Here is a 25,260-nt window from a genome sequence, read left to right as displayed (position 1 = left end):
AGGAAAAAGATGTAATTTTAGTGAAAGAACATATTCTCGTCCATGGGCCAAATCTTTTTTCTCCCATGGACAAGATATGTTTTAAAATCGCACTAAATTTTCGGAATTAAGTCAAATTGGGTTGAAGTTTGAGTCATGATACTTATAAACATAATTTCATTCAATAAATACCCCTCATGGGCAAGCAAGGTTATGTTTTGAGTTTTGGAAATTTTTTGGGTTTTTTTATTTTTTCATCCTTAGTACACATTCGTTAAACCTGCATGCTTATTTTGATCTGAACGACAAAAGTGTACATAAAATGGATTCGTGTGTTAATGCATAATGTAATACGCTCAACATTAAAAATGACCCGCAATAAATGCCAAACGTCAACAGAGAAGTCTTGCACGTATTAGGATAAGGGGGCATAACTCTGCTATACTTAACATTCTGTCAAATAACTCAGATCACATCAAGAGAATTTGTTCTGGATATGGACAAATATTTTTCTTATGTTTTTTCACGGTGAACCAAACTATTCCAATACAAAGGTCCCCAATGTGAGAGGATACCTTTTGGTAATTTGACAATTAATGAGAATAGAAGTCAATGTACTATATATATGACAGAGCAGGTAATATCGATTTGGATGGCCTTATGCGAAAAATACATCAGCTCTTAGATTCCATTATTCTCCTGTTTGTGTAGATATATTTTGACTAATTTTACATCATTATGAACGGAGTAGCAGCCACATCTTCAAATGTGATGGAATTACCGAAAATGATATAATATTTTAGCTATATGTTTTATTTTTCATGGCATATTTTGTGCATTTTGTGACGTCGGAAAAAGACGACATTGGTTTGATGATTAATATACAGACAGTCTGTCTGTCTGTCTGTCTGTCTGTTTGATTAATATATGCCTCCCCTAATTTCCAGTGATTGTATGAAAGGTCACGGCTGGCAGAATTCAACACTCTTTTAACAAAACCTAAAATGAATGGTTTAACCATTTAAATAGTGTCATGAATATATTAACAATTAGACGGTTTTACTGTATATCTTATTGTGACCAACACACGCATATGTTTGGCATCAGTTTACCGTTTCACAGCACCTGAATATTTATTAATGATATAAATATTTTTGGTTTATGATTATACGTAACTATTATTCTTCATAAGTATGCAATGAAAGATTCAAAAGATCGTTTGCTTGTATGGAACTCTCATAATATTGATGTAAGGTTTGTCCAAATTTAGACACGACAAGATTTATACATTTTAAAAACATTTTCGTAGAAATTGTGTTTGAGTTTGAGTTTGATATCCTGTCATCACAATCTGTTTTAATCGAATTTGAATTGATCTTATTATTGAAAACATTGATAAATGAACCCTAAGAAGTTTCTGACAAACGCGCACCTGGCCAATCAATATTCACAATTGCTTTGTCTATCAAAGGACACAAACAAATTCAATGAACAATAAAAATCCTTTAAATATGTGTCCCTGTACATTTCATAAAATGAATAAATCATTTTCATTAATATTATCATTTTTACTTACAAGGTTGAATTAAATCGAGGCTTATAAACATGTTCATCTGAAACTGCAATATTAGTGACTGTCCCAATGTATTGAATATTCTACATCACAGGAACTAAAGTACATGTTGCAGTATTGGAACGTCTCTGTACCCGCAACTAGGTGCTTACATGTATATATGTGTATATATATATATAGCTGGCTCGGCATTCTCACAGTAGACAACAGAGATCGCGTCGCAGCTACGAGGGTTTGTTCGCAGTGCGCCTTAGATTTTGACAAACTGAAAGGTCCGAAACTTTAAAACAAAAGATATGCAAAAACTTCTACCTCTTTAGTGTACCTCTGCATGATTTGCGTTGCCAAGTTTAATCGTTTAGATAATTTAAGAAGCGCAAGTGAGTTGTGATTGGTACACACAACTTCTCAGCGGGGATACCCGTTTGGATAAAAAGCCAGCGAAGGGAAGCAATAAAATCGCCGTAGTTGCATCCAGGGCCGGGCATGGTGAAGATTTATCGCAACGCATTTCCTGGAGATATCGAGGATGAGGTTTAGGTCCATCCCGGCATCTCAAGCTCAATGGCATGGCATGAGTCTGGCGCCTTAGACAGCTTGCCCGCCACACCATTCTTATCGCATGGTTTTTGTCAACCCATTTGTTGACTTTGAGCCTTTTCATAACTCAGTGTTATAGAACATATTCCACTGTTATTCTCAATATATCCTCTGATATGTGGCGATTAAATCTTGTGAATGTACTTCACATTCTTGTAAATAAAAATTTTCATGTGGTGACAGAATTCTGTTCAAACATGGACGTCATATTATTGTGTTATTGAAATTGCAATATTTTCCAAACAAAGCATTTCCTGCACGGTTTATTAATTTGATTAGATACACGACGACAAAATGTGGGTACATACAAATGTTTTGTTTCAGCTACAAATGTTTCAGTAAGAATGGGATACGTTGTTTCGGAATATGCTCACATATACCGTTATACAAATTGCCGTCAGTTATTGAAACATGAATCATTCTAGAACTCTAGTGAGTAGGTAATGCGCCAACTAGCATATTTATCGTTACTCTCGTCATCTAACTTCTTCTGTAAGGGTGAATATCAGTGCAATGTACAAGTATGATGAAGTTTATAGATCATTCATTATTACTTCTTATATTTCATAAGTGCGACGTTATCATGTACATTCTTTCTGTTAGACGACAGTAATACAATCTGTAACGAAACGTTGCACCCAAGAAATGAAAATAGTTCTTAGCCTTAACATTTGTCAATATTTTATCTTCCAGCGTCTAAAATGCCGTACAAAGAATTCATAGCAACGTATTCTATCTCCTCTTACTGTGTGGAACCTCTGTTCGACACGCGCCTGTCTGAAAGAAACTTGTGTGTTACTGACTGAAAAAGTCCACTCTAAAACTGTGGATGGAATTTTGTGGTTCGATCGTAGCGCTTGCAGTGGTGATTACGAATGCGAGAAAACCTGACTTTATAGTCCGTTAATTCACCTGCTTAATGGAAGATGGTTGGCGATAGGGCAATAACCGGGGTGTATTGATTTTCATATGAATCTATTTTATTGCCTTTCACGTGGATGCATTTGCACAGGTATTTTGAAGATAGAAAAGATTAGATCGTACAAAGCTTTCACTCATTTTCACATGACAGTGGCACAAGGACTTGCCTTTGCGTATGATTAATGGCAAACAAGGATAAGTTGAGCACCAACCTGACAACTGAACAGTATTTGTATGTATGAGTACCGCCAACTGGTGCCTGTCATTTGAGCGAAGGGGTCCGACTGTAGTGAAGTCCGAATATTACCGAACTGCTACATCGACCACGCAAGAGTCTTATGAGCAAACCGTGCCAGCGGTGCAGCTATGTTCGGAATCAGTTTTATCGTCATGCACTGCACATGCACTAACCTACATCTTCCTCCCCTTTCACAAACCAAATGGTTTGCACATTGCTGTGCATCTAACCTACCCTTGTTTGCCAGTAGGATGGGTGCTAACGTAATAGCAGGAAGTGTACAATAGACTCTTCATTTGCCAGATATTTCTAATGATCATGGGCTGGTATTGGTCGCTTTCGGTAAACTGTGCTGTCAGTTAGATGGACAATGGTCATAAGCGTGGTATGCATAAGATGTAAGTATATTCTTTGGTTGCAACAGGCGTTCTTAGATGGAATTTCGACAAGAAAACTAATTACAATTATTAGTGCTTTTATTTTCTGTATTCGGAAACACAGGGCCCCTGCGAAGTCAAGTTGGAACAGTGCCACTCTGGAGAAACAATGGTTTGTAATCGCTATACAGGTACTTCCCACATTCCTTACTCCCCAACCCCCTTGTTGTGTTGAGATCAACAACATAGGGCAAGGCGACAACCACGAGGTACTGGGTGCCTAGTCTTTTTAAGAAATGGAAAACGATGTTAACCAAACTCATATACTCTTAGACTGAAGTACGATGACTAAACACCCCGAACCACATACTAGTCACAATACTTACGATACTGGTCAGATATATAAATTTGGAGTTATTGAGTGAGTGAGTTTAGTTTTACGCCGCACTCAGCAATATTATGGTTACAGGTTGTAGGTAATCGTGTCTGGGTCAGACAATCCAGTGATCAACACCATGAGTATCGACCTACGCATTTGGAAACCGGATTTTGGTTATGTAAATGGGGAAAATTTGTGTTTACTAAGTACTGACATAAGTAATCAACGAATTTTCGCAAGTGAGATCCTGCTGGAGCTCAAAGAGAGCTTAACACTCTCCGCCATGGTGAAATATATCCCTCACCAATTACTGACGTCACGAGGCCTGTCTCTCTATAAACAACTGCAACGTGTTTGCCGCGTGGTTTCACACTGCCGATAGCTGATCGATATGGTATTGATTCAGTTCGATAGGAGAGAGCGTCATCTGTTAATGGCGGTCACTGCAGATTGGAATTCACGCTGGCCTTTGTTGCGAGATTAGGCAGCATTCTGTGCGAGATTAGTCCACATCCGGTCTGGGGTCATTTACAGCCGGGTCATTTCCGGTTTTCCTGAGGTAACGTGCACCTGTTTATGTTTCTTAGGCGGCTCCCGATGGAAGCAATTCTGTCGCGATCAAACGGTGCCGTGGTCACATGTTGCTTGGACAATACGTCGTAATGGCTGCTGTTGCAGTAGTAGTAGTAGTAGTAGTAGTAGTAGTAGTAGTAGAAGTAGTAGTAGTAGTAGTGGTGGTAGTAACCGTATGAGTAATATTAACGGTAATATTAGCAGCAGCAGCAGCAGCAGCAGTAGTAGTAGTAGTAGTAGCAGCAGTAGTATTTGCAGTAGTTGTAATGTAAGTAGAGGGGATAGTAGTAGTAATGGTTAGAGTATTATTGGCAATAGTATCAGTAGCAGTAGTCGTGCTTACAGGAATATATCGTGTAGTAGTAGGAGGAGGTGATGGAGGAGTGCTTATATGCACTATATAAGCTATATAAGGAAAATATATGTTGTAGTAGTAGTAGCAGTAGCAGCAGTAGTAGTAGTAGTAGTAGTAGCAGCAGTAGTAGTAGGTTGTGAATGCAGTATTATTAGTTGCAGAAGCATGAGAAGTTGTAGTAGTACTAGTAGCTGTAGTACCAGTAGTAGCTGTAGTGCCAGTAGTAGCTGTAGTGCCAGTAGTAGCTGTAGTGCCAGTAGTAGCTGTAGTGTCAGTAGTAGCTGTAGTGCCAGTAGTAGCTGTAGTGCCAGTAGTAGCTGTAGTGTCAGTAGTAGCTGTAGTGCCAGTAGTAGCTGTAGTGCCAGTAGTAGCTGTAGTGCCAGTAGTAGCTGTAGTGTCAGTAGTAGCTGTAGTGCCAGTAGTAGCTGTAGTATCAGTAGTAACTGTTCTGCCAGTAGTAGTGGTAGTACCAGTAGTAGCTGTAGTACCAGTAGTAGCTGTAGTGTCAGTAGTAGCTGTAGTACCAGTAGTAACTGTAGTGCCAGTAGAAGCTGTAGTACCAGTAGTATCTGTAGTGTCAGTAGTAGCTGTAGTACCAGTAGTAGCTGTGCTGCCAGTAATAGCAGTAGTAGTGGTAGTACTCGTAACACTAGTGTCAATAAGTGTAGTGGAGTGTGAAAAAGGTAATTTTGTGGTCGACATCAATAATGCCAATTCTGCCATGGCGACATACACTTAATGCCTCAGTTATAAGAACTGAAAACAGTAAGAAGCGCTCTAAAACACCTCTCAGTGTATGATGACGTTCAGAGCATGGGAGTTTCCTAAAAACATTATTATTCGTATATCGCTTAATTCTCCCACTGATCTTTTGTAATTAAGAACCGAGATATGATCGTATGATCTACCATCAAATCTTTATCTACATGTACTGGTTCTCGCGAACCCTGCAAAACATAATTTTACATATTCATTCATTAATTGATTTAACTGATCCATCATAACGAACGCAAATCAACCGCTTGACCTATCAAAGATCATGTTTAACTCACGTCCACAAAGGTGGACCAAATATTGACATAACCCTTCAATGAGTGAGTGAGTTTAGTTTTGGCGGCGGTCTGTAAATAATCGAGTGTGGACCAGACAATCCAGTGATCAACAACATGAGCATCGATCTGCGCAATTGGGAACCGATGACATGTGTCAACCAAGTCAGCAAGCCTGACCACCCGATCCCGTTCCTCTTACGACAAGCATAGTCGTCTTTTATGGCAAGCATGGGTTGCTGAAGGCCTATTCTACCCCGGACCTGCACGGATCCTGTTTAACCCTTCAAACAAGCGCGTTCACAATATAATCATATATATATGTATCTCGTTTACCTTTCTATTACTGTAATCATATATTACATGTACATATCCATGTTAATATAATGAGACTGGCAGATAATCTTTGATCGCATCGACTAATACCGTTTAATCTTTAACCTTAGGTATAGCTAGAATTCCATTGAGAATCTAAAGATATGTGTGTACAATAAAACGTTTCAGACTGGCAAATTCTAATACCTTTAATTCCCGCAAGACTCAAATTTGGCGTATTGACAGCTGTAGAATATGACACAGAACGATCGCATTGGGCACATACTTAATGTGTCAAAATCTGAAATGCCTCCTTTTGTGAAGCGTATATCAGTATATGTACAACGCGAATAGCTCCATGACTAGCAAATAAAAGCAATTCTGGTGGTATATAAAGCATACAAATTCGTTCAAATATATACAAATGCATACACATTCATACAAATGTACCTGTACGCCGATGTTTGATGATCGCTGAAATTCTTTAAACATGTTTTTTTCGAATGTGATATAGACTGACGTACAAAAGTGTCCAGGCCTGGTGTTTATTTTCCGGTAGAAACCCAACGAAAATATTTTCAAAAGAGTTTTCTTTGAGATTGTCATTGCAAATACTTACGTTTTTTGTTGTATTTTCATGTCAAATCTCTAAATGGCTCCGAAGTACAACCTTTTGTACATGGGACAGTGGTGTAGCCTAGTGGTTAAAGCTTTCGCAGAAGATCCGGGTTCTATTCTCCACATGGATGCATTATGTGAAGCCCATTTCTGGTGTCTCCCATCGTGTTATTGCTGGAATATTGATAATTCTAGACTCACTCACTTTTGAACGTCTCAGTTTATTTCGTGTAGTATTTTGTTAGTAAGTGTGCAGTGTTTGGGCGACCGTTTTCAGTGTATCGTAAATACCGTTATAAACGTCTTGGTCAGTTACATTTTCCAAATGTATCCAGTCCTCTTGTCCGACAGTATAGTTGAAAATGAAAATATGTATTCGATATTAAAGCACGGAACATGTTTAAATCAAGTCATGGCTGCCGGTGTTTGGAACAGACTTCGAAGAACCAAACCACAAACCCTCTTTCGTTGAGAGCGTGTGGTTGAATCGTGACGACAGATTTCGTCACGGATCATTGAACCAATTTGTCGCTATCACATGAAGTACAGTGAACGATAGGTAAAGCAGCTCCCGAGCCGTCCTACCCTATACTTACATTGAGTCTACATTATGTCGGTACCGGTGAATAAACCAGAGATTATTTCATATCGCGCTGATCCAAATCCCGCCTATAGACTGGAAATATCCATTATGACTATAGGAAGCTCATTGACACGTTGATGGCAACGCAAGCAATAATCAGTTAAGGCTGTGAGCAAGACAGCCATACTTGAAGCGCTTGTGACGAGACAGGGATGATCTACTAGAGCTTGAATATAGACACCTGTATTTGTACATCATCATTGTAGGTGGTGGTGAAACGTTATTCTTCATCCAGTAATCTGGATATCGATTACCATGGACCGGAAATGGAATGTGGCGGAGTATTCGAGTTCGGTTGTGGATATCACACCTGATGAAATTGACAATTGTCAATAGCTGTCAATAACCCATATGCGCAGAATCTGTGTTGATAAATCGTGTATTCATTCACAAGTCACACACTATAAATTTGATTTGATTTATCGATAGAGGTAATTTATCGGGATATAAATTGCGCAAATCTGTTTTATGTGAGGGGAGGCGCGCGTATCTCTCCTAGGAGATGCCATCAACAAAAAGCCGATCTTGTGATATGTTGCTTTGGGGTAGATGAAGACAGCAGCGGGATGGTGGTCACCATGCTATAGGATGTGGATGTCTCAGACAACAAGAGCAAGGCTATGTTACGGTCAGTGATCTGGACAGTGTTCAGGAAAGGAGTGGTCAGCAGATGGTCATTTATCGAGACATAGGTATCACTCAGCCTATTTTCAGACTAAAATGACTATATGAAATGGAATGAAAATCGAGACTGGTGGAACTTTCAGGAAGACCTGTAGTGGTGAAATGTATCTGGACAGGAACTAAGATGTGAGACGAAAATAGAACACAAGACATGTTAGAGAAGAAGAAATCTCATCGTACAACAACGGTAGCATATACATATCTCGAAGGTTTAGGATAACTCGAATAGGCTGGAACACAAGGAAGGCACTGAGTATTTGGATCTTCTAGGATCGTAAACAATTCAACAAGCGTGCCTCGGAAAGTGTGTAAACCACCTTCATATGTCGGATCTGAAGAGCACCGACTCTATTTGAAACGTTAGAATTCTGTACGTTGACAAGGGTAAATGCAAGATTTCAGTAAAAACCACGCACAAAAATCATCTCAGGAAGAGAATAAGCCTGTTCAGCGTCTTAAACAAAACAGAAGTGTTGGATATGAAGCAAGTCCGGTATCAATAATACCGTGTACCCCAGGGTATACAGAACCACCGTCTCACGTTCCCGGGTGCTCGGCGACTAGGCCCACTCTATTGACGTGAAGCTCTCTTCTCCATAACACAGAGAGAAAACGCTGCGGTATGTTATCAGTAATCAGGGACCGAACGAACTTCATGAGAATTTCCTATACGTGTTGTGTGCGAATAAGGGTTTCTGTCAAAGCTGTTGGGTAATGATACATTGACATAGAGGCACATATCACAGGCCAGTGTGTGTAAGAAAACTTGACGACGGACACTTGACCCTGCCGGTATTGGTCTCTCGGTTGTGTGCGTTGCACTTACAAAGAAAGACGACTCCCAAAGTGATTGATTATGCTTAAGAACCAATCCACGTGAACCTATACCTCCTTCAACTATTGAAAATACACCTCAGTACTTTATAGTCGATAGTGAAGTTATTTCAAGACTCCGATGATTTAGAGTCTGTTGTAGGTATATAGTTTTCCGAGACTCTTGATGGGTCGTGAGGAGAGATCTGGAGATTCCTTGGAGTCTTTGAGGATGATTTGTTGCCTCTTCTGATGCCACCAGTGTGTGTCATGCCTCCTTCACCTGTATGGAGAAGGGGGTTCGGGGTTCGGGGGATACTCAACGCTGCCACCCCTAGGCCAGATTTCCGCCTGGACGTGACAAGGGCGAAGGCAAACGGAAACACGGACAGACGGACATCAGCTGGACATAGGTGTCCAAACCTCGGACCCACTCGGCAGGATACGCAATTATTCTTCAGACAGACTGGGCGTTCAAGGTATATAATGTCTACGTTTCGTATAGATCATTTCTGAATTGATATACCTCCTGATTCTACTTTGGCCAGAATAATGGAATAATCATCTGAACGGTCGTGCAATGCATGCTTGTAGTGTATAACAATCTCATCTCATTGTTTAGATATGTAAATTCCATATGAATATAACCCTATGTTGTCAGGAATGTTTAAAAAGGTTCAAGACAAGCAAGTTAAAAATGTCCATACAATCGACGTGGAAGATTGGTCCCTCTCAAAGTAATAGTCACAAAATGCTGACACACTTGCTGAGGTGATCCATACACCTTTATTTAAATTCAAATTTAGCAATGAGGCCGCAAGAAATGTTGTCACAGTCTATTGTTCACACTGGAGGATAGTGTTTTCTAAAATTAAAAAAAACTTATATTTTAACAACAAACAACGCGTTCATTGTATATTTTCGAGCTGTGTTATGGTTCTTTTTCTTTTCGAGTAATATTATAATATCCTTTATTCAAATATGACTTAGCGTGTCACATTCGTGTGAGAATCTACATACGCCAATACAGATTCAAGTCAAGAAAATAATCTGAAGGTGTTCGTGTGAAAAATTATTCGATATTCATAGACTCCAAATAATTTAAAATTTGACCAAATTTGTGTGTTTACAAAATGTAAAAAAATATATCAATATATCGATATTATCGACAGCTCCGAACACGACCCCCTTGTATACCACGGTTCTTCCGCCTGTTGTCAATACCCTCAACAGTAGCATGCAGGTATACCTACACATTCATTACAAAGACCCCAGGCTAAAAGCATAGCTGGTTGTAGACAGCGTGTACCTATAGAGACTTATGGTAACTTTATCCCCTTTGATTACCGCGTGATGGGTTCTCGCCACACCAATTGGCAATTCAAGTACCTTCGGTATTGTTGGAGATTTTTTCCAGGTATTCCTTACAAAACAGAGATCACATTAGACTAGTTGGGGTCTCCGTGCAAGAATAAATTACGAGTATTTTAAAACGCAGAATAAAAAATCATGTCTTTTGGTTTGCAAATGATTTTAGCACATACAAGACGACTGCTTCGTGTGTTCTTATTGATGTTTGTTTGACTCTCTTCTAGTTAATATACCGTCAAATAGATAACGCTGTTTTTACAACAAAGTAAAGGTTTCTACAGTTTAGCTATAGATTGTTATGGACGGTTGTGTCTGAACACAAAGGGCTGACTTTGTACTGCAGTCGTAACACGTAATTAACTGACAATCAACTGACAGTCTTACGGTGATGTCCTCATCAAACAACATGACGTCTTTGTCACCGACAAATCATCAAACGATAGCACTGGGAGTAACAAAATTGTTGTTATAATTGTCAACTTGTTACTGTGTATATATCTATATTGCAAGCTCTTGACACCCAAGTCGCATTTGTAAACGAATAATTATGAATAGCTTTATAGTAGGGCTAAGTGACGTCAAATCGTAATAGTGAATATACGGGTTAGAATTGGTCTTCAGTAAACCATGCTTGTCGTAAGAGGTGACCTGTATATGATTGGGTTTGGACTAAGCAAACCCATGCATAATTGAAAGCAGGAGCAACTAGTCCCACCGTCATACAACAAGGTTAAAGGAGAATCCGAAATACCACCGAGGACGTAACATTTGTACAGTCCACCACAACCTGTACAACATTTTATTTACATCCAGACCCGAAATCACTGAAGGGCGGTACTGTTTCGCCTGTGCCTATCTGTGTTAGAATTCGTCTTTAGTAAGACATGCTTGTCGTAAGAGGTGACTAACAGGATCGGGAGGCTGGTTGAAACGTGCCATCGTATCCCAGTCGCGTAGGTTAATGCTCATGTTGTTGATCCTTAGGTTGTCTAGTTCCGACTCGAATATTTACAGACCGAGGCCATATAGGTGACATATTGCTGATGGCGGCGTTAAACAACAAACCAACCAGCCTAGACTAACAGCTAGTCTCTGAAATGAACATATTTTATTAAAAAACGTTCGTAGTGAAAAAAATAATATAATGAAATGGAGCCCTGAGACTTTCTTCATTTTCCTGAAACTATGGAAATCTAGACTTGCCACATTTTCTAGACTTGCGTGGGCTTTCTTGGGTATTTATACTCCAGGGTCTGTACGACAGACTACAACCAGCCCACCGATCAGCGTTACTGAGGACACCTCCATACCCCAACCACTCAACTTCCACCACCTAGTATATAACAAAGATGTGATATCATGTGTACGCCAATAACGTATGAATTTTTGTTGAGAAACCATGTTTTCGTCTATTCGCAACTCAGCGTAAAACTTTAAATCAAACTCATACCGATATCAATTTACACGCGGCATAAATTCTACGTCACTGATTCATAAGGTCAGACCAGGTGCGTTATTAAATATTTCCTCCCTGTCCTTGGTAATAGGAAATAGCTGTACCAGCTCAATAAGCATTGTGTAGAAACAAAGCCTTACCTACCACCTAGTCGGCACATTCTGACCTCGGACTCCAACCATGGGAACTGATTGTCCCATATCTCACAGCGAGCTGGCTAATGGAGTTTTACATCGATAATCTGGCAAATCTCTCGCAAATCTTTACAAAATACATGAAACAAACCAGAACCTATTTATAACGGGAAATCTTTTCTCTCTTAGCGATACAGACTGTGTCCCTTTCGAAGGCATACATTTGTCTTGTATTTCGCGACTCTTTGATTTAACATGGCTTTCAAATGATATGATTTATATAAGGGAGCTGTCTGAGTTGCGTATGCTTTGATGATGATGTCAAGATATAATTATTTCAAATCTTGAAACTAATTTGCCTTTGATGGGCACCTACAGTTCCTTTGTTCGTGTAAACTGCAGTGTCGGCGAGCGTAGGTCTGCTTTACACTAAGTACAAACCAACATTTCCTGACGTTGTGAAAGCGTTCACTCAGTATATATTTCACTACTAACGTCTGTAAAGGCGGTCCTTCTGTTTCAGATGTTCAAACCTCAATAAGGCAATTATATTTCAGGTGAATACTGAAGACGGTCCAGGTTAGAATTGGTCTAACAAACCAACGGCATCGTGTGGGGCATCGAGTTGGTTGACACATGGCATCGTGTGGTCAGGCTCGCTGAGTTGGTTGACACATGGCATCATGTGGTCAGGCTCGCTGAGTTGGTTGACACATGGCATCGAGTGGTCAGGCTTGCTGAGTTGGTTGACACATGGCATCGTATCCCAGTTGCGTGGATCTATGCTCATGATGATCACTGGATTGTCTGGTGCCAGAGCTGATTATTTACAGACCGCCGTCATACAGCTGGAATATTGCTGATTGCGGCGTTATACGACAAACAGTGTGATGCCTGGATCTCTGTACATAATTGCAAAAATGTACAAAACTGTACGACAAGAACGAGAAGGATGTTTTAGGTTTTCTAGAACTGCTATGGTAGTCCAAGACATCGGTTAGTCATCATGACGCATGATGATACACCATAACACAATATGCTTTTTCATGACTTTAATGCCTCCTTAATCAGAATCAGTATTCCATGAGAACTGGGTCAGTGGCGGGCGTTCTCGAGAGAGAAGGACCTGTTTACCCTTTTCACGAAAAGTTCAATATATTAATGTAATCAATGATTTTCTTCAATTCAATTCTTACGATTGCCATCTCGTATTGTCTTGTTGTCGAATGGCATCTGCGTGGACAGCCAAACTCCTTTGTGTCGAAGTTACGTACATATTACGTAAATACTTCAAGTTACCTGAGGTTCGACATATCGCAAAATGCTCACCAAAGAAAGAATACAGAGGGCCCAAGCTTTTACTTCGAGACAACAGTAAGCTCGACACAAGCGTCTTTGATTGTATATCAAAGAGCGGTGACGTGGGGTTTCTAACGGCGTCTTCTTTGATTCTTTCATGGACCGTTTTCAAAGTAAAGTTAACAATTTCATGTTCACGGATAGTGATAGAATAGTATTATCAAAGCACACCTACCGATCTGAGTAATTACACACCCGACACATTCAGTGGCAATGGTATATATAGAACACGGCCCACTCGCGAACCGTGGCAGTACCGTAAAATAGCAGATGTGAAGAGATGGTCATCCAGATAGGACATTGCAGATAAACATCAACCTTTACAAATATACTCGTATCAACAATGTGCACTTAACACGCCCATTAAGCAACGTTTAGCATACCGATATACGATATGCGTTTCGTTCTGCGTTTGAAACCAGGCGTCCTGAAGCGCCGTGAGGGGTGTCTTAATCATTCCAAGACATTCGACTCAAACTTGAAGACAAAGAGTTAGTGCTCTGAAACCAGACGTACATTACACGGTTCATTTCCAGCGAATGAAAGACGTCATGTGGAGATATGTATGTTGTATATTTCCCTGAATATACCTTCTGTGATACTGTACATAGGTATTTATCTTACCTCAGGCATTAACGTCGTCTTCTGATTGACTGAAAGGGTTACGTGTCACAAACCGATCTTAAATCTATGCCTGTTGTATGTAATTGTTAAACTACATGAGTTAAAACAACTCGTAATATTACGATCGCTTTGCGAAGCAGGGCGCAGAAGGATATGATACCTTTGTGTAATATCCTTGTGTCATGGTATCTGTCGAGGATGGATATGTTACATTATATCTTGACCATGTTTGCTGGTCACAAACAATGGCCCTAACCACGAACTCCTTTCACAAAGAACTAAAGTGATCGTAAGTCATTAAGGTAACCTTAGTGCAATGCTGAAGATTCGGAGTAAGGGTAACCTTAGTAAAGGTTGCTTCCAGCCCCAGGTTGGTAGGTTTAGTAGAAATATAAATGTGGTGATTGTGTTCTATTGGATACCGTTTTATCTTTCTTGTGTCGAGGGCATATAACTGGACTGTACAGGCTTGTAGCTGAGGCATATATTTTACATAATTATATATCACCCATCGCTGTTCGGCATGATCGTAATGTCTGTAATGTATGTTCAGCACATGCAGAGACGCCAGATATTCCATATTAAATAGTCCTTTATGAACTCATATCCTTGTCCATGTTTTCAACAAAATAGCATTGGTCGCCAAATTCTATGATCTTTTATAACTGCTTCATGTCAACATTGTATTTGAGTTCCCTTCAAGTACCTATTTGCATGTGTAACGTAAAGTAAGGGGAGGTATTAATTGTACTGCTAGTCTGTAGAATGGTCCTGTTGTTGCTCCTCACGCCTTGTCTGACTTGATATAACACAGGCCTTTTGGTTTTGGTTTGTCTAAAGTAGAATATAGACGAACCATCAGCGAACCCTCTTCAAGATGTGATTTGACTCCACAAACTTGGTTGACTTGTTCCTGGATCCACTGACATGTTTGACTTGATCTTGGCTCCACTAACTTAGTTGACTTGTTCCTGGATCCACTGACTTGGTTAACTTAATTTTGGCCCGACAAGCTTGGTTGACTTGATCTTGGATCCACCAACTTGGGTGACTTGATCTGGGTTCCACAAACTTGGATGGCTTGATCTAGGGTCCACTAACTTGATATACATGACCTTGTCTCCGCTAATCTGGCGTATTTTATAACGGTCCACCAGCTGAATAGTTATGAACTATGATCTGGTTGGTAGACTTGATTTAGAATCCACTAGCTTGAAAGACGTAGCCTCAACCCCCACCTAAATGAATTAGCCTTTGTCTGTCTCAGAATTTCTGAACCACATCATTTCTCCTACAGCCTAGCCCATCCTCCAATGCTAAAGCCCTCAAGGAAGCATTATTTCCCCTACAGCCTAGCCCATCCTCCAATGCTAAAGCCCTCAAGGAAGCATTATTTCCCCTACAACCTAGCCCATCCTCCAATGCTAAAGCCCTCAAGGAAGCATTATTTCCCCTACTGCCTAGCCCATCCTCCAATGTTAAAGCCCTCAATGAAGCAAGTCTAGATTTCCTCTGGTTCAGGTTCTCAATCACCCGTCTCACTGGAGCTTCTTTTCAAATTAAACAGGTTACCGACAAAATTAGTTATATTCAGGATCTAAGCGCCAGTCTGCCTTAGGCTCTGCTGGCTTGATATGCTTAACGCAGGTTCCACCGGCGCTATAGTCTTCACGCAGGCTCTTACGTGATGTCTTGATCAATGCTCCATTAGGTTGCTCTTTCGGGCCTATTCTCCACTGACTTGTTAGATTTTATGTATGCTCCACTGCTTTGTCCGATTCGACCAATGTTTTACAGACTTAAGTATTTGACATAATTTCTACCGGTTCGATGGATTTTACCTTTGCTTCAGTGACTTGTTAAAGTTAATCTGTATGTGGTCTCGTTCGTGGTCCTTTCAATTCAAATATGTTTAACCCATATAGCCCATAACATGTATATGTCAATACTGATATTCGCGACTCTGCCACTACCCACCTTTAAGAAGTTCGAATGTAAAAGACATTAACCTGAGATCAGTAAAAAAATAAACAACGTTTTTCGTTAGTAGTGTGACAGTGCATAGGAGGGCTGACTACCCGTGTTATATAGAGTGACCCACAGCTTGTCTTGTGAAGCCACGGAAGATAGAGGCGATAAAGTGGTGTCACTGGTGTACTGTCACACCCAACAAGGATGGCCGCGAGTCTGCCCAAAGTATAGACCACCGGCGTGGGGCGGTAGAGCTGTGAGGGTAACAGATATGCACCACAAATTGAAAAATGTGATATGCGTATGAGTATGAATTATTAATGAAACTGTGTACTTTTATTTCGTTCGTGAGGGAAAGAACGACGGAGGATATATTGTATAAACAAAGCTGGGATTTACCAGGATGTTGTCCAAATTACGTAATTGGGTATGTGAATGGATTTTACAAATTATTATGAACTTTACAAACAATAGAGTAGGATGAAGGTTCCTGTTTTCGGCTTTGAATTACCGTAGCTTTCCCGTTAACGACATATCCAGTTGAGGGAGTTCTTTCTCTGCATCGCTTAACATATATTTATTGTTTCTTGGTTTAACACATTAAGTGATATGTTATTACATGTATTTCATGTAAGTAAGAGCCCATCTACCGTATGTGAGTATTCTCTCTAGGTCATGCCATCATTGTATTTAATGACTATCAGAAAAAATCATTTTACGCGTCGTTGTAAATGCATAATATTTCTACACCTAATACGGCGTAGCTCATATATATGCGAGAATATAGCCAAAACGGCTTATAATGCTGTTTAGATTATTTTATCAACCCTAAATCCGAAATGACGAAAACCCGACTGTCAGTCTCGGCATTTGTGCCACCAGCGTTACAAGAGATATTGTCTCGTTTACAAAAGTATTTTTCTGACATATATACTTCATCAAATGAGCGATTTTCAGATTTAACTTCGGTTCGGCTTTGTCAGTCATACAACGACGCTCCAACAAGCATATCTAACGATTGACTGCCCCGCTAGTATGTCAATTCTTCCCAGATAATAAACTCCTTCTCTTCTATATTCGGTATGTGAATAAAAGTGGGTGGTCAAGATTAGTGACCACACTAATCCTGATCTTCCATCACAGGAGTTTTATTCCTAATCGTGGTGAGATGACCTCAGTCACTCAATGACAATAACAGATGACCCCAGTACAGTCGACACTTCTTTTGTACGTGACAAGAGGTGCACACCGAGAGGTCGGTGCCAGGTAGGTAATATAGCGTACAAAGTTTCTGAACGACGAACAAATACAAGTTAGTGGTAGTTTTGCTTGAATGGAACCACGAGGACTGAATCCTTTCATTCTGTTGTTGGGCGGTTAGGAGGTATTTAGCGTTAGGGTCTATTAGTTGAATAGGCCAGTGTTTTCACTATGGGTATATAGAGTGTGTTAGAAGAGGCGCGCGGAGCTGGTGCGGGAGACTTGGAATCGGGTATGTGATGACAGGTAGATATGATTTATGTGTATTCATTGTTTATAATTGTTTATATGAGAGATGTTGGCACGTGAAACATGAACTGTTTCATGGTCAGTAGTTGTGAGAATGTTTGTTGTGTTCCTTTTTCGTGTATGAAGAGTATTTTCTCTCCGTATCTCGGTCTCAATCTCTATAGAACCACGTTCGATACCTTTTAAGTCTCTCCATCCTTTTCACCACCTTTCCACACACACACATACACACACACACACACACACACACACACACACACACACACACACACACACACACACATACAAAGTTCTCTCTTTGTTCGTCTCGTTTATCTTGCCTTCTGTCTCGCCCTTTCGCTTTCAGTCTCTCACACCCTTTCTCTCTCTCACTAATCCATTCTACGTCTCACACTTTCTCTCTCTTTCACTCTCTCCCATCTGTCTTTCAGCCTGTTTCACTCTGTCTCTTTCCCTCTTTCAGTCCTCCTCTCTCACTTTCTCAATCCATTCCTCGCTCACACACTTTCGATCTTTCTATCTCTCTCCCTGTCTCTGTCTCTCGACATGCAAAATCGCATTTACTTCGAAGTTTGACCACTAGACAAGTAAACAACGAGTATACAGTACATAAACAACCCTCCAGGGGACACCCCGCTAAATCCTACAACAAACATTCACCACCTCTAGGTAAGTCAACCAAATTATCCCCAGCTTGGTAGACATTAGGTAGGTATTCCTAATCCTAACGGTCAATATTTGGTCAGTCTTTCGTCCAACCTTCCAACGGAATCCACACCGACCAGCGAAGCCACACTAAGTGGTAGGTTTAGCACTGAGTTTGTGAAATGAACTTTAGCTAAATATAATCTTAGATCCGTATGTAACGCTCTCAGCATTGGGCTGATCTCCCCTTGGAGCTTCTCGTCACCCGTGTGTCAGATATCATGTGTTCCTGTTTATATCATCGCTAGTTTCATTTCCTTAAGGCGCTGTCAGGAGTTACGGAGTTTCGTTATTAGTTCAGTTTTGTTTTTGAGGCGTTGGATATTTTGTAAGCGATTTATGTGTCTGTTCGTGTTGTCATCTCGGCATGGATGGAAACCCAAGAGCAATGCAGGTTTCGCATGATGTGCATGGTCATTCATAACTGAGGTTCGTGATCAAAACATTGGATTCAGATCGGAATCTCCCAATAACTATAAATTGCCCGTCTGAGTGTCAGGTGAGTGAGTGTTCTTTTACTTCGTAGATGAGATAAATTCGAATCTTGTAGCATATACAAGGCTCTGCGTTCTCGTGTTATACTATAAAACAGTACTCATCTCGGTCGGTCCTTCCGACACAAGACCCGTGCCGATCCGGGATAGGAGTGACTTTCTGTAACCCATGTTGTCGTAACAGGTGAATAACGGGATCGGGTGGTCAGGCTCGCTGATTTGGTAGTCTCATCATCATATCACAATTGCGTAGGACAATGCTTATGTTTATATTGTTTTGGTCCAGACTCTATTATGTACAGAGCGCCGCCACGTAGCTAAACACACACACACTCACTCACTCACTCACTCATTTAAGTATACCTAGATCTGCACATTGTTCGTAACCAAGACAGGGTTCACTAGTAATTTTGGAATAAAAATAGACTTATTTATGTAAATAAATGCAACCCTATCCACTCATTTCAAAACCTGGCACAAGTGTTGATTAAAAGACTCATTCTAACCAGATGATGGAAAAGCTAAATTATAAACAAAAAAAAGGAAAATGCAGGTGCAAGAGAATACTAATTCTATATTCGTTTATGACGTTATAAATTATTTTGAATTCTATGTAATTCCTGTAAGAAACTTGAACATTACTTCACTGCACACAATCTTCTGAAACTGGAGATCAGCTGTAATATTTTCTCCTGCAAGAATAACAATTGTCAGTTCAATATATGTCGATACACCACTTTTCTCGAACAACGGAAAACAACGTCAATTTTCGACTTCGATTTAGCAAAGTGTCACTTTATTGTATTTTTATGCTATTGTATTTCAGCAATGTGACGACTTTCCTTTCGGCATTTTTCGTGTCAAAAGAAAGTGTATTAAGCTAAACAAATATACGTACAAATTAGAGAACATGGTAGACGGGTAACACTGAAACGTAATCAATATCTTCCCCTCACAGCCACACAGATAACGGTTAAATCACGGCTAACACACCACGTTTATAGCCTTGCAACGCTGGTCGATATCGACACGAACATCTTGTCAATTAATGTGACAAGTTGACAGCTGGCTTGTCAATTACAAAGTAACGTTTATCTCATATTGAACGCAGGTAAGTGGGATTACTGCACGTGGGTTTGGACTCCCAGATTAAACTTCTGCCGTTTCTGCAGAGATAATATCTAAGTTACAACATTGCTTATTGAACCGATCCTTGTAAAAACGTTAATCGAGGTTAGATTAACTCTCGAAGTCCATACTTTGAAGTTGCAGAGTGCCAGTATTTATGCAGAGTGGGATTAAGGTGGATCTTATATTTTACGGTAGGTAGAACTTTAGACTGAAATTAAGCCATGACTACTCTCTTTACTAGAACGAGAACTAGTTCTCCAGACAGATTATCCATTGTCGGATTTGTTCCAAAAGGCATGTTATTTCGTTGTTGGGAAGACAGACGCGAACACTCGTCTCTAACTAAAGTTAACTAATGTTCAGAACAACTCCTCAAATAAGTGATTATCTCAGCATATATATTTTTGGACAAAAGTATCCACTCAGAGCATGTATTGCACCAAAATACCTAACAACTTCTGACATCGTACATTTCCGATTAATGCAGAAGTGTTTGACCTTGACATAACGTTGGTTAAAGGTTAAAGGTCAAAGAACACATACTATAACGCAGTGTCATAGTGATTGTAACGTATTCAAAACTTAAATCGGCAGTTTCAGCACGTTTGATAAAAGCCGTCTGTGGCCCCAATATTCTGTGAAATTCATTCATTCATTCACTTATTTATCGTCGACCCTAAACACTTTTAAATTGATTTCTTAACAGATAAACAAGAGAATCTAACAATATAGTATTTTGAATATGAGCCCACCCATTTCGATCTAGGCAGGTGGTAAATGCTCTGAACCCAATTAATATTACCACTGACCGAACGTGAGACGAATACCCGAAAAACAAACTATATATATATTAGCTAAAGCCTCCAAAAAGTAAACCCATTAATTAGATACTCAAATTTTGCAACAAGTGTGAAAATTACAACCCGCTCTCAAAAACATTAGATCGGGTACATATAAGGTTCGGAAATTGACTCATATAGGAGGTAGTTCTTATCAACAGCGGCCTGTCAGACACAAGTGGACATATTTTGTAGCATTTCAATATACAGTTCCAGGTAACACACAAAGCGGCGTTGGTGAAACGCACTGCATGTCACATGCTATATAATGTTGTGTGGCAGGGCGTTACACACATAGACACAATGCATGAGCATGTTTTGATAGTTAGTCAGTGAGTAACTTCAAATGTTACATGCAATATAACGTACAACACACTATACAACACATACAACAGCTCGCCTGTACAGTCGGACAGATCAACTCGACCTTACAGTTTATATGCATACTAATTCATTTCAGACCTGCGTTCAACAACGGAACAGTTAGTCGACTACACTACCTCACACAAATAACTTACGCGCTAGATTTAAAGCGCTACCGTGCCTCTTGCGATGACAATAAGTAATAGTGAAAGTGACTGTGAAATGTATGCATAAGGACATAGTACTGTTAATTCCAAAAAGATATGTCCTCTACGTATAATACCAGGTTTCTTCAAGTCAAAAGTTGCCAATGTTAACGTTGTTACGTTAGTAGAAGTATGCATAACTGGTATTGAATGAATGTGTTTAGGTACTTCTTTCATGTCATAAAGTTCTGGATGTCAGCTCCCCGCTTAAGTGCCATATTACCCAGAATATGTACGATGGACTTGTTATTTATAAGAGTAACACATGAAGACCCGAGTAAGAATTGGTCCTCAGCGACCCATACGTGTCGACAGAGGCGAGTCATAGGATCAGGTGATTAGGTTTGCTGTTTGGTTGACATATGTCAACGTATCCCACTAGCGTAAGTCGAACTCATGCCTTTGATCAAAGGATTGTCTGGCCCAGACACGATTATTTACAGACCGCCAAGGTGGAATAGTGTTGATTCCACAAACAGACACAACTTAAAAGTACTGCAGTGTGAAAATATAGCCACTGTTGGCTGTATCCATGTCTATTTCCTGCAAGTATAATCTTTAGATTTAGCATGAGAAACTTTCAAGAATTATATTCCGTGTTTCAGAGCTTGCGACAGGAGACTAGGAAAAGTGAGAGACTCTTACAGGAGTACTTCCGTTCCCCCGAAAACAGCGCCATCTTCAGTTCCGTTTGGCACCCTTTCGACAAAGTCACATGACCCAGATACTGTCAGTGTTCAGAGCAATGACTCTCGGTCTAGTGGAACCGGAAGCTCTCAACGGTTATGTGTGACGTCACTTGTGCTCAGGAAAGATAACTCCTCTGCCTTAAACTCTAGACAGGGTACGTTTGTGAGAAGCAAGACTGAATATTACGATTATGCGTCTTCCAATGGAATGTTGACTTCGCCTCGACGGAGAATGTACAGAAGGAGTGACAGAGTTATCGTTCCTTCCAAATATGGCTACCACCCTCGAAGCCATTCGCCGACATTCAAATGTTTGATTCAAGCCTCGGATAAGTTAAACCGCTTGCTGGAAACTGTCACCCGATCAGTGGTCACGTCTACTGCCTCCTCAGACACAGACGGGACCAGTGTCCAGGGCAGTTCGACCCTTGACGACACAGACAGTCAGTCTAACCAGTCGCTCGACCTGTATGACTTCGCCGTTAAACCATATAAAGGTTACAGGTCAAGTCATGACCAAAGGTCAGAGTTCAAAGGTTTTGCGTCTGATCCTCCAGTGGGAAAACATCATGTGACACCGCGGACGTTTTCGGATAATATCAAAGTGGCTTACAAACAAAATGGCGTACAAGGAACTGAGTTGCATCTATTTTTACCAAATATTGTGCCAAGTTCTGGGGACTGCATTGATCAGTCTCCAGACCCTCAGAGTGACCAGGAGAACAGTTCCATGTCTTCCAAAGCATTGCCAACGTTAAACAACAAACTGAACTATCTACACTCAACAAAACCTAGCAACGGATCACCCAAACGGGGTCGCGTTATATCGAGGCGTACTCTGTCTCAAGCGAAGTCCCTTACGAAGGACAAGCAACGAAAGGGACGTAACTGTGAGGAAAGAGAGCCATTTATTCGGGGAGAAAGTCTTAAAGAAAGACTGGATGATTTCCCAACGTTAGTGTCATTGGATGCCAGCTAACATATGACACTGTTTTGGATCGTTTCTATTTATTCTTCTGTAGGTTAGTAACTTCAACAGCTGACGAGATCACATCAAGCAGCAATGAGTTTTAGAACTCTTGAGTGGAGGGTTAGGCTAATTGCCAAAATGGGAGGATATTGCTAATAGTGGCCTAACAGAATACTCACTCACTTGGCCGTTAGTGTCAACTAAAAAGATCGGATATAAGAAAGTACATGACTGAAAGTGGGTCCAGAGCTGTGTCAAAGAAGCAGTTAGGTGTTGATAGTTTTAGTCTCTCACGTTGTCTGCCGCTATAAGATGCTGTGGAAATGGAAACTAATAGAGATAAATCAGGCAACTAGATTTGTTCGGTTCATCTTGAAGATTTTCTCATTCCTTCAATATCTCCGTATGAAAATATGTATAACAGTTAAACTGACAGGAGAAACAAAGAGTACGCCAGCTTTCATGAGTACTAAAACTGGTAGAAAAACTAGTTTTCCCAAGGTAATATGTTTGATACGAGTAGTCGTGCAGATGTGGGCTCTTTCGGTGACTTTAATGCTGAACATTTCATACCTTGCTTGCTCACAATATGACCGAACTCTCTGGTTCATTTTTAATAACGATTATTTACAGGCTGCATTCACACAGCTAGAATATTTGTTAAGCAACAATTAATATAGTTGGAAGTAAAACTGCTCTTCTATGAAACCTGCGGCACATTCATCTAATACACGAACGTTCCTCCACACAAGCCATTAGACAAGACTGTGTTATAATCATAGCACTTTGTATCTCATAGTTTGCTGTAATTTCAGCAAGTGTTCTTTAAGATAATTCGCCGACAAATCCACCGCTAGTATCAATGCACCAAAACTAGATTAAAAGTATCCAATTCACAGAAATACAAACAGAACTTTCTTTTTAAAATGAAACACAGTTTTGTTTAAACGTGAAACAAGTGACGGAATATTTGAATATTTATTGAAGTTTATTTGTTTAACAGTTTAAATGGATGGACGCAATAGCACGATCGTACAGTCTATGTCATGTAAACCACTGGCAGGTGAATGTTTGTCCTATATTCGATAGTGGCTAAAATGACAAGAACAAGAAATGGTTATTCGATTGTGATATATTTCACAGGGTATCATATTTGTGACATGGGGTGTTTTGACGACTGTTTTAAAAATGCTTAAAACTGTGAAGACGTTTGATTTGTTTTGTTCAAATCCAAGTTGCTGGGGCATACTTTCTCTTGCCAGGTAATGTATTTTGCTAATGTTATCCCTATCAGGTTATAGGTAGATATCTACAAGTAGTTGCTGGTAAATGTATCAGATATGCGATGCGCAGGGGTCATATTGTTATCAGTTCGATAAGATTGGTTAGTTGAATATATATTTTTTTACATTGAATCCTTTTTGAGGTTTAGTCTGAATGTAAAAGCAACATTGTACTTCAAGGCGGTGTTCCTGAAGGCAATAAACGTGTTCATTACAAGAGGTTTGTTGTAAAAGGTCAGTGATGTTAAAGATGGCAAATAGGATCTACATACATTCAACAACATCGATGATGACAATGGATCACTTAACCAGTTTTGACGTTGTTTGGGAGAGAATGCTCTTGCCCGAGAATTGCCCGAAGAAACAAAAATACTTACACGATTTGGAAAACCAGATTACAATATTCGATAAGTACCACTGGGGTTTGTTTTCTTATTATATTATTATATTATAATATTTCTTGTTTATACCTATTCGGAGTTTACGTGGAACTTAAAAAGTGCTGTAAAGCTTAGAACGCACATTCTCAGATGACAGTGAATGGACAATTAGAAGCCCCCGGAAGCAGTGCATGGGAAAACATGGAGGAACGCACGGAGAGTTAGGGCAACTGGTGCTTACTGGGGTACAGATTATAATAGACTGTAGAACAATCGATATTCACTTTTACCACCATCTCTCAGCGGCTTAGAGATAGAGTTAGAATTAGATTTAGTCTAGTGAATAGTATAAGCGTAGACGCGATACCAATGTGTCATGAAGGCTACATTGAATTCATTATGCAGCTTGTCCCTTTGAGCAGCAACTACAGGGTATGGCCTGGAGGGGTGAGCATGAAAGTCAGATTAATCGGGGCGGGGGATAATATCCATGAAATTTTCATGTTAGTAGGGTGTCCATTCTGAAATGAGACAAGATATCTAAATTCGGTCGCTTTTGAAAACCGGCATCAGTCCCTGACTAACACAAGCAGACGCAACCACCTACAGACGTATGGACATCGACATCTGCGTTGTTGCGTAAATCCAGTAATCTTGAA

At 40.1% G+C, this 25,260-nt stretch overlaps 1 protein-coding gene across 1 annotated transcript; it reads left to right on the top strand.

Moving 5' to 3' along the window:
* The first annotated feature begins 9,369 nt into the window (after positions 1 to 9,369).
* On the top strand, positions 9,370 to 22,947 carry LOC137288244 (uncharacterized). The gene is made up of 2 exons (XM_067820701.1): positions 9,370 to 9,596; positions 21,885 to 22,947. Exons 1-2 carry the CDS (start codon positions 9,370 to 9,372, stop codon positions 22,945 to 22,947), a joined length of 1,290 nt encoding a protein of 429 aa, XP_067676802.1.
* The last annotated feature ends 2,313 nt before the right edge of the window (positions 22,948 to 25,260 follow it).

Source organism: Haliotis asinina, chromosome 6 (genome assembly GCF_037392515.1).
Source record: "Haliotis asinina isolate JCU_RB_2024 chromosome 6, JCU_Hal_asi_v2, whole genome shotgun sequence".
In the NCBI taxonomy this organism is placed as follows: Eukaryota; Metazoa; Mollusca; class Gastropoda; order Lepetellida; family Haliotidae; genus Haliotis; species Haliotis asinina.
Note: the sequence above shows the minus strand (reverse complement) of the source record. Positions and strands in the feature narration are given on the sequence as shown.